Raw genomic sequence first — 18,256 nt, forward strand, 5'->3', positions numbered from 1 at the left:
ATAATAGTTTGTTGAGATTAATTCAATAACAGACTAAATAAATGCAGTTACAAGTTATTTATTTATGTTCTAAATAAATCTATTATGATATTTTGAGGATGTCCCGCCTTCCCTTGAATGCCATTGGATGAAGAGATCCGAGCTGAATAAAACGTATGGAGGCACATGTGTCAATCATCGATTATCCAATCGCGTCACTCTAAGTCGAAGGTCAAGAGCGAAGCAGCATGGCCGCTCTGTTAAGGGGTTCGAGGTGTCTAGTAGGAAAGTGTCTTAACCATGTCAGCGCCGTGCATGGTAATGTGTTTGCAATGTTATCCTAAAATTGTATGGGTTTTTTTTCTGCTACTGTGGATTTCCATGCATATTTTCCGTGCAGCAACATCAGATATAATGCAATGTACTGGGAGCTCTCGATAGCTGTTAGGCTAAAGTCACAGGCGTGTGTATGTCACTGAAACACAAGTAGACAATTTTACTAAATGTTACCAGAATCTGCCGCCATTGAACTAAATTATGGACAGTTGTTAAATTGTCGCATTTGCTAACAAGTCTTTTCCGATAAATGTGGGAGTGAGGTGTAATATGTCATTAATAATAATAAACAAAGCATACTTGAGATTCAAGTAATATGAACGCATTTGATTGAGTTTTTTTAATTGAGCTTTTGGGATCTGTGTTAATTAATTGATTAATATTTGTATTTCTGTTTTATATATTAAACATTAAATGGTAAAATTGTTGACATGTCAGATCAACATGCACAGACTTTGCACATCTTGCTACAGTCAAATGTTAAATGCTAAAATATCCCATGTGATATTCTAAATTTGACACTAAATAGATCATTCATGTCTCTTCTTAGTCTCCATCAGGTCCATGGCCTCTAAAACCCAGGTGGGCTTCATTGGCCTGGGGAACATGGGAAACCCAATGGCAAAGAACCTCATAAAACATGGATATCCAGTGATAGCTTCAGATGTATTTCCAGAGTCCTGCAAAGAGTTACAGGAGCTTGGAGCTCAGGTCAGGATAACGGACATAAAACGTAACTTGTTCACATCTGACTTGCGTTAAACGCCATGATGTACAAGCTTTGTATGATTGATTATATCTTAGTTGTTCCTTTGAATGAGCCTCTCTGACTGTTCATGCTCCGTTCTCAGATCCTGGATAACCCTGCGGATGTGGCGGACAATGCAGATCGTATCATCACAATGCTTCCCTCCAGCCCCAATGTTGTAGATGTGTATACAGGCGCAAATGGTATTCTGAAGTAAGTACATCCTTTCTGTACAGGCTAAATAATCAACATTTGAACATCAGTTTAATTAGGAAACTTAATTCCTGAGTTAAAAAAAAGTCAAATCCAACATATATTTAGCCAAACTTAAAGAAACAGTTCACCCAAAAATTAAAATCCCATAATTTTTATCAAGTGGGTAAAAATTATATATTTATGTCCTCGTTCATCCATTCTTACAAACTCTAACCCTTTTGAGTTGCATCGAGGAGTTAGGCAAGGAGATCCTCTTTCCCCTCTTCTTTTTGATATTGCGTTGGAACCACTAGCAGTAGGGATTAGAAGTCACCCACATATACATGGAATAAAGATGGAAAAGGATGAAGCTTTGGTTAGTCTATATGCTGATGATCTATTAATATATCTTTCTGATCCAGCCAAAATCACATAATTTACTCGCCCTCAAGCCATCCTATGTGTATATGACTTCTTTGACAGCCGAACACAATCAGAGTTATATTAAATAATATCCTGGTTTTTCCCAGCTTTGTAATGGCATTGAAATCAACGTTTTATTTATTTTTTTAAAGAAAAATATTCATATTTAAAACCATATACTATGCATAAACTATAATCACTGGCTTCTGGCAACGGCCGTACACGTGTTGAGTACCGAGTCGAGTACCGGTGGAAGGGTGACTTCTGACCTGATGTATGACATGGCTCCTCTTCTCTTTTATCGAAATCCTCCGAAATTTTTCTTTAGAACATTTTAGACTTCAAATTTGTGACTGGCGTTTTGTTTTCTAACTACTACGGCTACATCATACGTCCTACATCAGCCGTTGCCGGAAGCCAGTGAATATTAGTTTACAAGTTTTATACTGATTTCATAGGGCTCTTTAAAGGAGAACTCCGGTCAATTTTAACATTGAGCTCATTTTTTTGTACATTTGGAGTGCTGTCAATACAGAGAACAACGACAAAAATCGGTGTTGCCTACACCGAGTTATTCTATTTTTAAAATTTGCACCCTGTTGACTTCAATAGGGCAAGTAGTAAGCCTGCTTTTTAGCCTCTTAACATCCTTTAAGTGTCATTACAAGTGCACAGAAAATGTGAGTGATTCCTTCCGAGTGAACACGAGTGAGTCTGACTGCAGTAGATGTTAGAGATATTAATAAAAACGAAGTTAATTCAGCCAGCGCTCAACCTTTGTTTACATCCTATTTTCGGTGGAAGGCCATAGTAATCGATTGTCGAGTTCACGCGCGTGATCATTGGTAACTAAACCTATGCGCGTGAACTCGACAATCGATTACTATGGCCTTCCACCGAAAACAGAATGTAAACAAAGGTATGAGCGCTGGCTGAATTAACTTCGTTTTTATTAATATCTCTAACATCTACTGCAGTCAGATCCACCCGTGTTCACTCGGAAGGAATCACTCACATTTTCTGTGCACTTGTAATGACACTTAAAGGATGTTAAGAGGCTAAAAAGCAGGCTTACTACTTGCCCTATTGAAGTCAACAGGGTGCAAATTTTAAAAATAGAATAACTCGGTGTAGGCAACACCGATTTTTGTCGTTGTTCTCTGTATTGACAGCACTCCAAATGTACACAAAAATGAGCTCAATGTTAAAATTGACCGGAGTTCTCCTTTAATATCCAGATTAAATGGAATTTTAGCTGAATTGATTGTGGTGAGAAACTTGACACATGTACTCTGTACCGGACAGGTCTTGCATTCTAAAATCTTTATTCAACAGGAAAGTGAAGAAGGGATCCCTACTCATTGATTCCAGCACTATTGATCCAGCTGTCTCCAAGGAGATGGCAGTTGCTGCAGAGAAAGTGGGAGCCGTTTTTATGGATGCCCCAGTGTCTGGAGGTGAGATGACAAAAACTCTCACTTCCTTTCCATCATCTTACGAAGAGCAGCCGTAGATGCAGTAACTCGTGTTGTATGCGGTAACCTTGATCTGAACTCTGACTTCACACAAACCACTTATGTAAGTGTAGACAATGTTGTTAAGGTTTCATAAATCACACACCCATAGTCACAGTTAGAAAACTAGTCACTGTCTGGGAAGAGGTACAAGTACAAATCTTTGGCTCTAGTTCAAACATTGTGGTTTTCGCAAATCACAGGTTTGTGTTTAATAGTGGAATTCCAGTTCCAATTCCAATCATAACCATCCTCTGACTTTTATTTGTCCTTGCTCTATTGAAACCTACAACAGTGTAGTTTGCTAAAGATAAATGTAATATTTAAATGTAATTGCCAAAGATACATTTATATTTAAATATATTTATTAGAATTTTTGCTAAGAGGGACATTGAATGTGAAAACTCATGCCAAAAAACAAATCTAGGTTTGCAAAGTCAAATTTCAGGACACGCATGTTTGATTCTTTCTGTCCTCTGTTTCAGTGTGTGGTGGGTGATTTGCAGGTTTGTTGATAGGAAAGAGTTTTATCACCTGCCTCATCTTGCCCATTTTCTTAATCCAGTCATTGGTGTGGACTCCTTGAGTTATAGACTAATTCAAAAGTCAGCATCTGGGAATTGATCTTATGACCTCAGCTTATGGTGGAGATGGAGACAAGTGCTGAAAATCAGTGACTAATGTGGTTATCTCTCATGTAACCCTTATATATATATATCAAAAATAGGATAAAATTATAGGGAATATAGGAAACTTTTCTGATTTGTTTGGATTTGTCCAGCTTGTATTTCTAACCTGGCATGGGGAGAATAGACTCTAGTTGTGTCCCAAATGACACATTATACACTCTGCACTCACTGTATACTCTATTGTCTAGTGTATGAATTTTTATGAGGTTAGTTTGTCCTCAAGCATTGGTGTCTGGTAGCCCCTCCCCTTTTGCTACACAAGGAAATCTATGACAGAGTTCAACGTTCCACACTTCGTTTTGTGCTCAAATCATCTGGGTATTCGAATTATTATTTTATTTATTGATTTATTTTAATTTTTCTTCATTTTCAATGTGAACACCCTTCTCTGTTTACAGTATAAGATAGTGAATAATAGCACTTAGTTTGCAAATTTGGACACACTGTCTGAATCTGTGCAGATCTACATTCTTCAATATTCAATATAAGATCATTTTGACCTAAATAATTTAAGGTGCCAATTTGCCAAACAAAGGTTTTGTCCTATGTCGTTACCAAGACTGGTAGACTGAGTTTCATAAAGATGGGTCTTGACTAAAAAGGGCAGCAGTGAGGTTTGCGAACTGAGGAAAGTGAAATTAACTGGACAGAGAATGATTCAAGCCTTAGTTTTATTTCTGTCCACTTTGTAGCCGTCTAGTTGCTTAACTGAGACATATGCCTTTGCTTTCTTTCCTACTGCACTGAATTGAAGATATCCACTTTTACACTCAACCTGGTTGGGGCAGTTTTAAGCTAAACGGTATTTGGAGAGAACTGTTCCTCCAGTCATTCCTGAACTAGTGTTGCTTTTACAGTTCGGTTATCATATTTGTTGATTTGATTTATCATGCAAAAGTAGTTGTCCTTTATCTTTTCACAATCTTTAACTGTTGTGAAGTTATTCTGTTGCTGACTTTGTATTGTTGGTGTGAGATTGAGGCGTTCATTGGCACTAGCAGTGATTGATATCACAACTGTTGACTTTTAACAGGGCAAAGCTTGAACGTCCTCTATTTCCGTACATTTTTAGACTTTAGACAGATTTATATGAACTGAATGCTTAGACATCAGTAGGACTATTCACACTCCGCTTAACCACGGATCATTGTTTTAACCTCTGCTTTTAAAATTATCAATAATTACTCGCCCTCATGTCATTCCAAACCATTATATGATGAACAGATTAAATTGAGCCTTTTATTCACATATAAACATTTATCAGCGGACATAAACAGAAGCTTAACCGAACCTGCTTGACGTGTGAGAACAGACCTGTTGCAGAAGCTCAAACGTGCTGCGCAACACGAGAACAAACCTCACTGGTTCTCCCACATCAAGCGAACATGCTTGAGTTTCCATTTACCACAACTAATGTGTGTTAAGTTTATATGTCAATAAAAGCCTAAATTAAATCTGTTCATCATATAAAGCGATCATGTTTCTTTAGAAAATTCGGACTAAATCGCTCAATTCATATGGGATAGTTTGTACGATCTCTATGAACTTTTTGAAGAGTCGAAGTGGTAGTTGCGTAGCTGTCAATGGAGGGACAGAAAGCTCTCAGATTTCATCAAAAAGATCTTCATTTGAGTTCCGAAGATGAACAAAAGTCTTGCGGGTTTGGAAAGACATGAGGGTGAGTAATTAATGACAATTTATTTTTGGGTGAATTATCCCTTTTACACCAGGTAAGGGATTGTTTCCCACTTTTAATTCAGAAACGGGTTTAACACCGCGTTTTACCTCAGGAGCAGGATTAGCAGTGCTTTTGCTGTGTTAACCCCGCATTGCGTTGCCAAACTTGTACAGTGTGAAATGAAGTGGTGTTAGAATGTTATGAATAGATGCTTAGCAACCGACAGTCAATCGCATACCTCATATTCACATGCTTTGAACAGTCACAGAAACATTATGCGTTGTATAATAATGATAATTTATGTTGGAAATGCCAGCTTGAGATGGGTACCTTTCTACCCTGTATTTGGGAATGTAGTCTGGTCAAACCTTTTTGGATACAAGTTATGGATGTTATAAATTGCTGGTATGGCTCCAAAATATATTTTGCCCCTAAATTATGCTTATTAGGTGACAAGTCCCAAATACCAAATGTTTCAAAAGGTGTATTTTCTGTTATTATGGTATGCATCGCTGTGGCCAGCAGGATTGTTCTAAGACGTTGTAAGACAGTGAGAGCCTCAGAATTAAATGACTGATTCAGTGCAATGGGGAAATTGCATGGTATGAATCTATGCTTAGCAGAGTAAAGTGTTAGAGAGGAGGGGGTGTCTTCCTGGGATGAGCTTTGGTCACATATTACAGTGAATAGGTTGTTATAAAAAAACTTTTGTTTAGTTTTTTATCGTTAATATGTGCCTATTAGGGGTTTAGCGGTACACAGTCACTGTTCGGTTCGGTTCGTACCTCGGTTTTGGGGTCATGGTTCGGTACAACAGGGAAAAAAAGAAATCCCCAAAACTAGGTTTTTTTTTTATTTTGAACAGACAGTAGTGCAAATTACACTTTGTGCCACCTAGCAGCATTTAGCCAGTTGGTAGTTGGTACAGTTCAGTCTCCTTTAGAGTATTAAGCATAAACAGAATACATTCTTGCATAGGTTTTAATTTTTTGTAGGGCTGATAAAAGAAAAAAGGTATTTGGACCTAATCAGCTACAAAACTGAAAAGCATATCTTGTGTTAATAAAGTACAAAATAAGTAGAATAATGAAAAATAAAACCTGTGCAAAGTTCATTTACATGTGGTGACAATGGCAGATGCACAAAGTTCAATGTTATGCTTTTTCAAGAAATTACTGGAAAGATGAGTGAGAATGTGTCTTTACCTTTCCATGCGGAGACGGTGAATGAAGTGGTACCTGAGGCTTCCCATTTTCTGGACACGCGCATTTCATCACTGGACTGTAGCTGAGAGACTTCCACGACGCAAATCGGCACAATTCCATGATTTTGATTCCATGATGCGAATGTAATATATAATTTAACAGCGGGAATGATGACTACATTCGTATAGTGTTTACGTGTCTCGAAAGTTACAAACAAAGCCACAATAAGCTCATGGAGCGAACTTGTCAATCATCTTGATGGATGACAGAGGAAACGCTGACCAATAAGAGGACAGTACTCGTTTTAACACATTTTGGTACACTTTGAAAGGTTGCCTTGTAAAAGTGAACCGAACCAAGAAGAAATTGCAACATAGTAACAAATTAAGTCCCTGTTTTGGGACAAAAACAGTCTATAGGTGTGAAAACAGCTGAAGACCTTTTTTGAAATTAAAGTAAAGGGTCTGTTTTTATTTGTGTACAGTACACTCACAATAAAAACAAAACATTGTGCTTTTGTAAAATAAAGAAAACAATCAGAGGGACTTCCATAAATTTGATGCCGTGCTTTGCAACCTTTTTGACTCAAGGCACTTAAACTAGCAATCAGAATTGGCTGTATAGTGTGATGTACTGTACACATACTTTTCTCTGTTCAATTCTGTGTGCCTCTCATAAACTTGACTGAGGTGTGAAAACTGCATGTGTTGTCGCGTTACAAGAAATGTTTAACTCAGTCAACAGCTAGTTTGTGCTTTATGACGATCCTCCTTTTTAATCAGGAAGTTGTTCCCTCTGGTCTTTGGGCACATAAAAACAATGTGCTTCTAGTTTGCTTTCCTTAAATTGTTGCCTCTCCCAATTCATATGCGTCAGTGGGGTTTGGCTAACATACCGTTGGACCCGCTCTTGGTTTGTGAAACGGTCATAAGAAATCCACAGACCTGCTCATTCTCTTTACTTAGACCCTCCAGACATTATTCTCAGCTCCGTGTTAGCGCCTGTGAAGAAGGTTTAATGAAACGTGAGCCACAACAAACTGTCCTTGACGTCATGCGTTTCTGTGTTCACCGCAGATGGCGAAGTGCTTGTGTATTTATAGAACTTTCCTCTCTAAGAGTAATTATGGCACTTAGATGGTGTTACATTTTTAAAGACCCATCCTCTCAAACTTTTAGGCTTAAAACGGGTTACTAGCGGGATGTGGAAACAATCACATTAGGACTATAGTCACCAACTAAATTAGTGACTTGTTCATGAAGGTGATTTGCTCTTCTCTGATTGGTCATTTCACTGACACTTTTACGCGAATCTCCACATCCATTGTATTTGTTACAATGCTCTGTGGAACTTGTATGTCAGTTTAAAAGGTTTGTTCACCCAAAAATTTACATTCTGGCATCATTTACTCGCCCTCATGCTCCAAACTTGTACAGACTGACAATGAAAGTCACTGGCGTCTATCGTCTAGTATTTTCAAGTTCCAAAAAGAACATTAATCCATATACCACGTCTTCTGGAGTGACTAAGAATTACTTTGTCTGATGAACAAATCCAAATTTAATAGTTAAAATCTAAGCAACGAAGACAATCACATCAAAACGGACACAAATCTCAAATATCAGCTAACATCAAACCTCATTGGTTCTTGGATGTCACATGACCAAGCATGACATTAAGTTTGTGTTACCATATTTTATGTAGCCTGTGTTAATTCAGTGTGAATAAAGGCTTAATTCTGGTCATACAAATCTGTACATCTAGGACAAAAACAGCTCCAACTTTCTTCAAAATACTTTATTTTGTATTCTGCAAAAGAAAGTCATACTGGTTTGGAACTATATGAGGGTGAGTAAATGACAATTTTCATTTGTGTGAACTAATAATTTAGCTCCCGGTTTCACAGACAAGGCTTAAGCCTAGTACCAGACTAAAATTCCTGTTTGAACTGTTTTAACTGAAAGCAACTTGCACTGACACATCTTAAAGAGGACCTATTTATGCAAAATTCACTTTTACATGGTGTTTCAACATAAATGTCTGTCGGCAGTGTGTGTACACAACCACCCTATAGTGATGATAATCCACCTGCTCCTCTTTTTTTAATCCCCATAAATCATAAGCATTGTCTCAGAACAAGCCGTTTGAAATGTGACGTCACAAATGCTTATGCCCCGCCCATGTCTGCTGATGGACTCCGCCCTATTAGCATAAACCCCGCCCTGAATGAGCTGTACACAGTCCGCCGTGTTTATCTCTTCGCCAGAGCATTTAACAGCAGCATTCAAGTAAGAAATGTATTCTTATTAAAGCTACTAAAGTTATTCAACAAGAGCAGTGAGTGATTGTTTTCTTTTGTTGTTTGAGTCATGTTAACAGCTTATATAGCAGTAGTACTGTATATTACGCTGCTTTCATTTTAATACAGATCTAATATACACATGCAATTTCTTTACTAGCTGTTTACGTTCACAGAAATGACTGACTGTGTTTGTGAACTTTGTGTTTTGACATAACATTGTGTGTTTGACAGTTTTAGCACAATAAGTTGTGAAATAGAACTTGGTTTAATACTCATGGGACGCACCGTCTGACAGCCAGCTCTCTGTGCGCGTGCTTCAGATGTGTGCGCTCAGAAAACCATATATCAGAAGTTTAGACTGATATGATTTTAAAACGCATGCAGATAATAAACTTTCATGATGCTGAAGAACTGCAATGCCACGTGAGCGTGTTTTGTTGGTTTCTGGCAGAGTATCAGAGGCAGTTGTAAAGGCTCCGCCCTCTTCTAGAAAGCAGCAGCTCATTTGCATTTAAAGATACATGCACGAAAACAGCATGTTTTTCCTTCCACTCAAAAATGGGACACCTGAGACTTATTCACATCTTGTAAAAAGGGTCATAATAGATCCCCTAAAATATCAGTGCCATTGTTTTGTCTGAAGATACACACCAGTAATGTTTTTTTTCCAAGGCACATTTATAAAATCTACTTAAATACCCTAATTGAATTAAGTGTTCTGTGTTCTTTATTTTTCTCAGGTGTTGGTGCTGCCAATTCAGGTAAGCTCACCTTTATGGTGGGTGGGCCAGAGGAGGAGTTCAATGCAGCCAAGGAGCTTCTGACCTGCATGGGCGCTAATGTGGTGTACTGCGGCCAAGTTGGCACTGGACAGGTACAAACAGGATGTGATTAAGAATATAGTGGCATTCTTGGAAAGGTGCTGATTTATGCTGAGCAGGGTTTCATAATCTTTCTTCCTTGTTTGTAGGCAGCTAAAATCTGCAACAATATGCTGCTGGCCATTGGGATGATTGGAACAGCAGAGACCATGAACTTGGGAATCAGGTGCAGTTTACAGTTGAATTACTTGATTCAGTAAATTACTTCAATAATACAGCTATCTTGATGCTGTTACTCTTGCTACAGATTGAATTATTTTCTACTTTTTAGCCTCTTTTTTTATTATTATTTATTGGAGATTACTTGTGCGATCACAGATTAGGGCTTGATCCAAAGCTTCTTGCAAAGATCTTGAATATGAGCTCTGGCCGCTGCTGGTCAAGTGACACATACAACCCTGTCCCGGGAGTGATGGAGGGAGTGCCCTCAGCAAACAACTACCAGGGTGGCTTTGGAACTACACTAATGGCTAAGGTTTGCTTTCATATAAAAATATATTTATTTATTAACTTTTTGTGATCATTTTAGAGGTGGTGCTGTTTGTATATTGTTTTCACAGTCAAAACTTTTAAATTCATCTGGTTTACAGTATCACTGCTATATTCATACACATTCATGCTAGTGTATCATGTTTCCCAATGTTGTTAGCATTGTGTAGTCTCGCTTAGCCAGACCTTCAGACTGATGGCAGAAGCTCTGGACTCCATCGCGGCTTTTATTGGCCAAGCACCGCCCAGATGTAACCAATCACAGTTCGTTTTGTTCAGCGCCATGTTTAGGGGCAAGAAAATGTAACATCGATGTCCGTACAGCAACAAACCAGCATGTCAAACTCTTGGACGTATTTTAAAGAGTCTATGCCGTAAAATTCACATACTTTTGAAAATCCAGCATTTAGTTGATCCTGATAAGTGCTCATTGTCACGGTTGTCTGAGGCTAAGATTAAAGGCCCCAATATACTTCAAGCGAAATCGTTTCGGCCTGATTTTGTTCAAAATGACGTCACATCAGTTCGTTGTTTAAAGTTCATTTTGGGAGTGCGAAACACCTTTGTTCTACCATTGGTCTCTGGCGATTACGTAATAGGTTGGTGTGCGCGGGCCAGCTTTCACGTGGAAATCTTTTCTGGTTCATTTGGCCTGTTCAGTCGGTCAAGATCAGACGTCCCTGAGTGAAAACATGAACGCACTGCAGAGCTGCTTTACAGTACAAAATGAAGTTGTACTTCTGATGAAACGAGACACGGGCTGTTTTCAATGTGTAATATGGTAAAGCTGCTTGATTTTAGGCTACATCAGGGATGGGCAACTTCGGTCCTGGAGGGCCACTGTCCTACAGAGTTTAGCTCCAACCCTGAAAAAATCACCTGCCTGTAACTTTCTAGTAATCCTGAGGACCTTGATTAGCTTGTCCAGGTGTGTTTGATTAGGGTTGGAGCTAAACTCTGTACATTGGCCCTCCAGGACCGAAGTTGCCCATCCCTGGGCTACATCTATTGAATAAAGTGATATATAAATAAACGTGACGTGACTTTAGTGGAGTGCTGTAGAGTTCGTGCAAACATGTACACGATGCTATGATCAGATGCTTTATTAAAATGCTTGCTGTCTTAATTTTGTTGTGTTTGTTATTGAGAGGAAAGCGCACAGCACATATTTACATATCCATCTAAACGTCGCTGCTGGGTGGCATCAGATGTTCGATAGCAGTATATCGTTGGTCACGTATTTCGAACTTCGTTTCACCCCTAAACAAAGAACAAAAAAGAACTTTGCCGTGAGTAAATTGGGGCCTTAAGCACTGTTTTTTAACATGCCATGTTAAACTTGGTCTACTTTTTAAAATTGTCAATCCCGTATTCTGCTCAAACAGGATTTTTTTTTTTTTAAATGCAAGAATGTGTCTTATGGGGAATCCAATTGAGGCCACCTACTTGCTAGTTAATTTTTAAAATGTGTAGTTACGCACATCCTTAATTGACTTTTACTGACATTTATCCTCAGGATCTGGGACTTGCTCAGAATACAGCAACCAACACAAAGACCCCAGTGCCGTTGGGCTCTCTGGCCCATCAGATTTACCGTATGATGTGCGCACGCGGCTACGCCAGCAAAGACTTCTCATCTGTCTTCCAGTTCCTTCGAGAAGAGGAGGGCCAGTAGATGGCAACACTCTATGCCCCTTCCACAGCCTTACCCAGCACTACCTGCCTTGCAAAACTTTGACCCAACTATGTGATTTCATTGGCATGCATGTGCTGGGAGCCATGAATGATTGAGCGAATGAATTAATGAATGAGTACATGTGTAGATTGAAAAGACTGTGTGTTTGTACTTGTTTGAGGCTGTAAGTTCCTGATGGAATTATGTTACTCACGTTGGCCCATTATGCACAATTAGTAATCCACCAATCAATTGATGAGATGCTGTGAATTGAAGTTTTATGACTTTTTTTCTTGCCTGTGCGGCTGTTATGTATGTTAACAAAAGATTAAAAATGTATCATTTCATTCTCAAACTCAGATCAGCCATTACACTCCTTTAAAGCTTTCTGATAGCAAACAGGTTTGCATATGTACAATTTTAGTTCTGTTCTTAATATGTCTTTTGAGTCATATTGGGTTGGCTACTGTTGGTAATTGTTTGTAGTGTTGGATCTACATCATATTCATGTAAATTTAAAACCCCTGGAAATTAAAGCAGGAGATATGTTGATTTGACGTGAAGACTGTGGCGTGTTGATACATGAATACACATTCATATAACACCAATGTTTCATTTGTACATAAACTCTAAGGGTTTTAAAAACCTGGAATCTGAAGTGGTATTGCCAGGGAACTAAGCCAGATTTACAGTTAACGAACGTAGCTAACCAGTTGAAAGTGATGCAACACAGCACACATTTTATCTGGTCTCCTCCTCTCCTCAAGGTCACTTGCAGTGGAATGTCTTTTGATGCTTTATGAAGCCTCACCTTGAATTCTGTGGCACGTAACACGCACATTGCACAATAAATATGAGTCATCAATACTAGGGATCTTTTGCACATCAAGGAAATTGTAATATTTTTGTTGGACTTGAGGGGAAAGTTCATTCAAAAATAAAAGTTCTATTATTATCTCACTCTCATGTTGTTCCAAACCTGCGTTGTTTTTTTTCTTGTGGAACACAAAAGATATTTTGAAGAAAGTTTTGAAGCTGTTTTGGTCTGTACAATGAAAGTTGATAGGGTCTAAAACAACATTAGACCCCACAGACTTTAATTGAGTGGACAAAAAAAAAAACATCTTTTGTGTTTCAAAGACAAAATGGGTTACGGTTTGTGAATTTCAAGGTTTGGAACCCAGTCAAAATATTAGAACAATTGTAAATAAATGTGTAATGTCTGTTTCTGTGTCCCGGATGGCTTTGGTCACAGTTCCATGAAGCTAATGACACAGTCAAGACATGACCTTTCATTCTCTCAGTACCCTTGCTCACTTTGTTTTTCTTTGCTCCTATTTCTCCCTTCACCCTCAGAACTTTTCTTTGCCGCCTCATATCTCTCATTTTATTTTGCTTCTTTTCACACTCACTTTTGCTCTCCCAGTTTCCAAAATGCAGTCAGCGGTATGTTTCTGATCTAAGAGCCACAGAGAGGACATAATGCTAGAGGTCACATGATCACAGGACAACCCCATAAAAAGTCCATTAAGCATGGAGGCCTAAGTGCTGTGTTGTTATCTAGTTGGCAGGCCTTACAAACAGAGGACCAAGGGGTAGTTAGACTTCAGACAGCCCAAAACCCGGTATCCCATTCCGGTTTGAACCATTTAACGCATGACATTCTCTGGTCATTGAAACACCTGAAGAAAAAAAAAATCTCAGGCTTTTCTTAGAGGTAAATATTTTCTAAAATGAAATATTTATCTTCTAACTGTTGTTCATTGTGCTCTTTTTATTCGAATAAGTATTCGTCTAGTTGTCTCTTCTGTCCCCGGGCGGCAGCAGCCACTTCAGATTTCTATTATCTTTGGCAAATGTAATTGTGAACAATCATCCAAACTGCTTAAGGCCACGTGGTGAATAACACGCATTCAGGCGACAAATTCTGCGTCGATTGTTACATCTCAATTTCTGTTTCGTTATTTTTGCATTTTATATTTATTGGTAGCCTATATCCTTTAATTGTGTATTGAGTGCATTAAACATGTTTCTAAAAATATCCAACAGGTGTAAACTCTTATAGGAGATGCAATGGCTCCTAACGATGCTTTTTTTTTTTTTTCGTTAAGTGTGTACATTCTGTAGTCTGAATTGTAATTGTACCTTTACAAGAAAGCATTTGTTTTCAGGAGGTAGGTTCACTTAGGTAATACTTTAAAATATGCTTTTTGAAATGACCAATTGCAATAATACATATTAGACATCCTTCAAAAGCTGTCACGCTCCGTGTTGAATGACCTACGAGTTCTCAAAAACTCTCAAACCCTTAACAAATTATCTAATTTAATTTTCTTTTTCATGTGGCAGAAATAAGTAGGCTACAGTTTAATGTCTTTTATTTAGGCTAATTGTGTGGACCTTGACACGATCTCCAGGTGTGGTCGAAATAGGATATATGTAGCCTAGCTATACTAGGCTAGGCCTAGGTGTAATGTGAAGTTGTTAGGTTTAACTACTTGAAGAAATGCCTCACTATCTTTATTTCCAGAACAGACAGGCTTCATAATTCGGAAAACAGAAACACAATATAGGCTATAGCTAGACATTTAGCTGAGAAGACCTGTGTGTTTACAAGATGGCTCGTTGCCTTATTTATAGCTGCCTTTATATTGGTTCAAAGCAAGCTTATTTTATTATTTATTTTCACATATGGCTGTGTTGTTCCATCAAAAATCATTTTGCATGTAAATTTAATATTACCTTGGGACTAAACAAAAACATACAGTTTCCATTGACCGATTTATTAAAAACGTTTTATTTAGGATAATTAATTATAGGCTATTTACGCCTGCACCTCATATCATTTTATTGTATAGTCTGGAACTTAAAAGAGTAAAAATGAAAATATTTAGTCAGCTGTTTTCGCAGCTAGCCTATATGTCGTGCTATAACACACGTGTAACACACACACACACAAATAAAACTTGTAAGTCAAACTGTTTGGTTTCAGAGAAAGAGAATTATGCATGTGACGGATGTTTGGACTTTGAATCATGATGTGCCAATAAAACAATTTCTTCGAGTCTATTTCATTAAAACATTAACTAATGTTATGTGATCTTTGCTTAGGGACAACACACAAAATAGATTATTAAAATATAGGCTACATTTTCTTTTTTTTACTCGTTGAGGTAACGTTTCATTATTGCGTAATAAAGGTGGTTAGTGATATTTTATCAGAACTGACAGGGAGCAATAATTCCACATTACTCAAGATAAACTGGACATCCGGTTTATGTTTGCATCGAAGTTGTGACGTTTATGAAAATTTTACATTTATGTAAATATAATTTAATTCCAATGCAACAATAACGTCAGCAAAAGATGTTCCTAATATTAAATCCGTTAAAGTAAATTAATAATTAAGATAATTAATAGGCGTGCTCTGCATGTGTTTTAGATGTATCTGGCTATAAGTAGCTATTCAACAAAACCAGTGCCGTTATTTCAATTTATAAAAGACATTTTTGAACATTTCCAGTAGCTACCTCAAATTTTAAAAGATTACGCGAACTGTCAAACTGCGTTGAACGAAAATTTGATTGGAAAGTGATTTTTTTTTTTTGTAAATATCCTATTAATTAAATAAGCTACCTGTTCGGAATATCAGTGTGTGTCTGAAATATGTAGGCTACAGATGAGATTTTAAGCCACGGTTCTAGTGTACAAAATAAGGACAGAAGGTTTCGTGGCTTTCAAATATTTACTTTTAATATACAGCAGCCCCGACTCAGCCTATATTGCTTTTCATGAATGTTTGCAGAAGATGAATAAAAGTATAGCTCGTTTAGAACCTGAAATAAACATTTTGTAAATTTGTCTTAGGCAATAGTTCACTCAGTTCCAGTTCTTTGCTCGTGTTTTTGAGAGGAAATTAGATCCAAGCCTCGTTATTTCTTTGGTTGAAATTGTTTAAAGACTTATTTCAGTCTATTCCAATTACACAGACACATAGTTAGAAAGTTCTGCGATCCACATAGTGATTTAAATGATCCCAAACCTTATACAATTGTCTTCAGCATCTCACAAATACCAGTGCATCTATTTTTAATAAACATCGTCTTAAGACCTTAATATGCTCTGTGATTAGGCTATGTATAGCATGCAAGAATTTAAATGATCCCAATTATCTTCTTCCGCATCTCACAAATACCAGTAGAGCATCTATTTTTAATAAACATCATCTTAAATCCTTAATATGCTCTGTGATTGTGTAGCCTAAAATAGAATTAGTCCACTTCAGGCCTGGGCTACGACGAACAAACACGACAATTGGGGTTTAGATGTCAAATCTTGAGGAAAAAAAAAAAAAAAATTATTATTATAATTTTTTTAAGTTGATGAATAATGTAGCCCATTACCGGTTGTCTCAAAGCTTCGAGGTCAATGTAGCTGTGCATTGAATCGTCTGGGTTTAGTCTGTGCACCAACAATTCTCACATCCGCCTGTTTACATGATGACTTTGTCTTTACACCGTTCAGCTATTGTGAGAGGGTCGGACAACGCTGAACGCTAATAGCACAAGAAACCTTAAAAAGATCAAATAGGGACTTGGCGCCTAACATGCCCGTGTTTCCACGCCACCAGTGAGCTTATTTCCTGTGTACTTTACTTTGCTGTAGCGAGCGTATACAAACGGCTGCCCCTCGGTAACTAAAAATGACCTGATTTTTTTTTTTTTTTTTTCTATCCTTCATCTATGCATCTAACAAACAGCTATGCTGAATGCATAATAGTAATTTTAAATGTACCTATATTGTTAAAAGAAATCATCATATCTATCGTAATTGTAGCCTACTGCAGTATTCTTGAGGCTGATATATTATTCATGAAAGTGACAGTTTGTGAGTTATTGTAGGGACTGTTTCTCAGATTAGGTGGAAAATATAGGCTATTTGTTAACTATTTTAAAGGATCGTTCCAAAATCAAGGGGGTTTATTAATTCAACCGCAGCAAGAAACTTACAAATTTCTTATTAAATGTATCATGTTTAAAATGAAAATTCTCATTGGGTTCGCATAGGCTAGGCCTACTCATAGTCGCTCACCGTGTGCTAATTTAAGAAGAAAACTGATTTGAAAATAGAGTTAAATAAATGAAATAAGACTGATAATGAATCCTATGGGATTTTTATTTCATTTTTATTGAGGTAACAATATATAATATAACAGTAATTATAATTATAATAATAATAGTCTCCTACTATGATGATAGCAGCTGTAAAAGTTTTAACATTAACTCAAAATAAGTTTATAACTTTTTTTAAATAAATTATACAACTCGTATTTTTAAAGTCAGTTTAATGTAATTCAAGTGGAAATGACTTAAACACCCAATTTGATTGTACTTACAAATTTAGGCATAAAAAAAAATGAGTGTAATAATAACACTGTAAAAAAATTATATTATTAATAAGTTATGACAACATATGTTTTTACGTTGCTTTAACTCAATTTTTAACTTTTTTTTATGTTATAGAAGATTCAACTCGCTTTAAGTCAGTTTAATATCATTTAAGTTGAAATGACATACATCCAAGCTGATTGTATGGCTACTTAAAAAATTAAGGCAGCAACTTTTTAATTTATTTATTTATTTTTACAGTGAATAGCAATAATACGAAGCCTGAATATTGCCTCTCTTAGCTTCTCGCTGTTTAATTCCAGCAGTGCCAGACCTCTGTGCCAACACATAACCAGAACTGTACTGGAAACATTGATCAAGAGACGCTAATGCTGAATCTGTGGCATCACAACACAAGCACTGTAATATACCTGTGTGCTCCTGTTTACAATTTACCCGGAGATGGTCGTTTCCTGCCAGACGGTCTAGCCTTCAGTGACAACAAGGGCCCTGGCTAGACTGCAACTTTCAACTTGACCTTGGCCTCCAGCCGTGTGTAACTCATATGTAAACGAGGCTTGCCAAATTGTGGGCTGGATTTCTAGCCGTATAGAGTAATAAACTGGTGGTCATTTTCATAAAGTGTGATTTGTTTTTTGACAATTTCATGGGCTCGAAATAGTCGATGGCATTACAGAGATGGTTCCCTGTAGCGGTGCAAAAAAGAAAGAAAGAAAATAGCCACTTTAAGTCTT

At 37.3% G+C, this 18,256-nt stretch overlaps 1 protein-coding gene across 1 annotated transcript; it reads left to right on the forward strand.

Annotated features, from left to right (window-relative positions):
* Positions 1 to 193: 193 nt before the first annotated feature.
* On the forward strand, positions 194 to 12,671 carry hibadhb (3-hydroxyisobutyrate dehydrogenase b). The gene is made up of 8 exons (XM_079895045.1): positions 194 to 297; positions 866 to 1,026; positions 1,167 to 1,276; positions 3,017 to 3,138; positions 9,810 to 9,943; positions 10,040 to 10,116; positions 10,269 to 10,425; positions 11,956 to 12,671. Exons 1-8 carry the CDS (start codon positions 228 to 230, stop codon positions 12,112 to 12,114), a joined length of 990 nt encoding a protein of 329 aa, XP_079751171.1. The 5' UTR covers positions 194 to 227; the 3' UTR covers positions 12,115 to 12,671.
* Positions 12,672 to 18,256: the final 5,585 nt, after the last annotated feature.

Source organism: Squalius cephalus, assembly GCF_949319135.1.
Source record: "Squalius cephalus genome assembly, chromosome: 15".
Classification (NCBI taxonomy): Eukaryota; Metazoa; Chordata; class Actinopteri; order Cypriniformes; family Leuciscidae; genus Squalius; species Squalius cephalus.

Excerpts from the sequence above, each read along its gene's own strand:
- hibadhb (XM_079895045.1), top strand. The coding sequence starts at position 228 with ATGGCCGCTCTGTTAAGGGGTTCGAGGTGTCTAGTAGGAAAGTGTCTT. Across the intron at positions 1,027-1,166 it reads TACAGGAGCTTGGAGCTCAG|ATCCTGGATAACCCTGCGGA; the intron begins GTCAGGATAACG and ends CTCCGTTCTCAG. Across the intron at positions 9,944-10,039 it reads GCCAAGTTGGCACTGGACAG|GCAGCTAAAATCTGCAACAA; the intron begins GTACAAACAGGA and ends CCTTGTTTGTAG.